Genomic DNA, 282 nt, shown 5'->3' with positions numbered 1-282 from the left:
TGGCAATAAGCAACGCGCTCTTCGCCAAACTGCGGGACTTCATCACCTTGCGCCTCCCGCCCGGCTTCCCTGTCAAGATCGGTACGGGGGGGGTCTTTGCCGCCGGCACGGGTGGCACAGCCGGCTTCCCTCCCTGCTTTTTTTCCCTTTCCCGCAGAAATCCCCATCTTCCACATCCTCAACGCCCGCATCACCTTCGGGAACCTCAACGGGTGCGACGAGCCTGTCAGCTCCCTGCGGCACAGCCCCAGCAGCGAGGCACCCTCGCCCAGCAGCGACTCC

The 282-nt window shown here is 64.5% G+C and overlaps 1 protein-coding gene across 1 annotated transcript in view; it reads right to left on the bottom strand.

The window, feature by feature from the left end:
* Positions 1-46: 46 nt before the first annotated feature.
* CORO6 (coronin 6) overlaps positions 47-282 on the bottom strand; it is a gene marked incomplete at its 3' end in the record, with an annotated part of 6,167 nt that continues 5,931 nt past the window's right edge. Inside the window, exon 5 of the mRNA XM_009328667.1 lies at positions 47-278. Coding sequence (XP_009326942.1) covers positions 47-278 — 232 coding nt within the window. The remainder of the gene's footprint in view (positions 279-282) is intronic.

The sequence above is a fragment of the Pygoscelis adeliae genome, unplaced genomic scaffold (assembly GCF_000699105.1).
Source record: "Pygoscelis adeliae isolate BGI_AS28 unplaced genomic scaffold, ASM69910v1 Scaffold347, whole genome shotgun sequence".
In the NCBI taxonomy this organism is placed as follows: Eukaryota; Metazoa; Chordata; class Aves; order Sphenisciformes; family Spheniscidae; genus Pygoscelis; species Pygoscelis adeliae.
The sequence above is the reverse complement of the archived record's forward strand: the minus strand, read 5'-3'. Positions and strand labels throughout refer to the sequence as shown.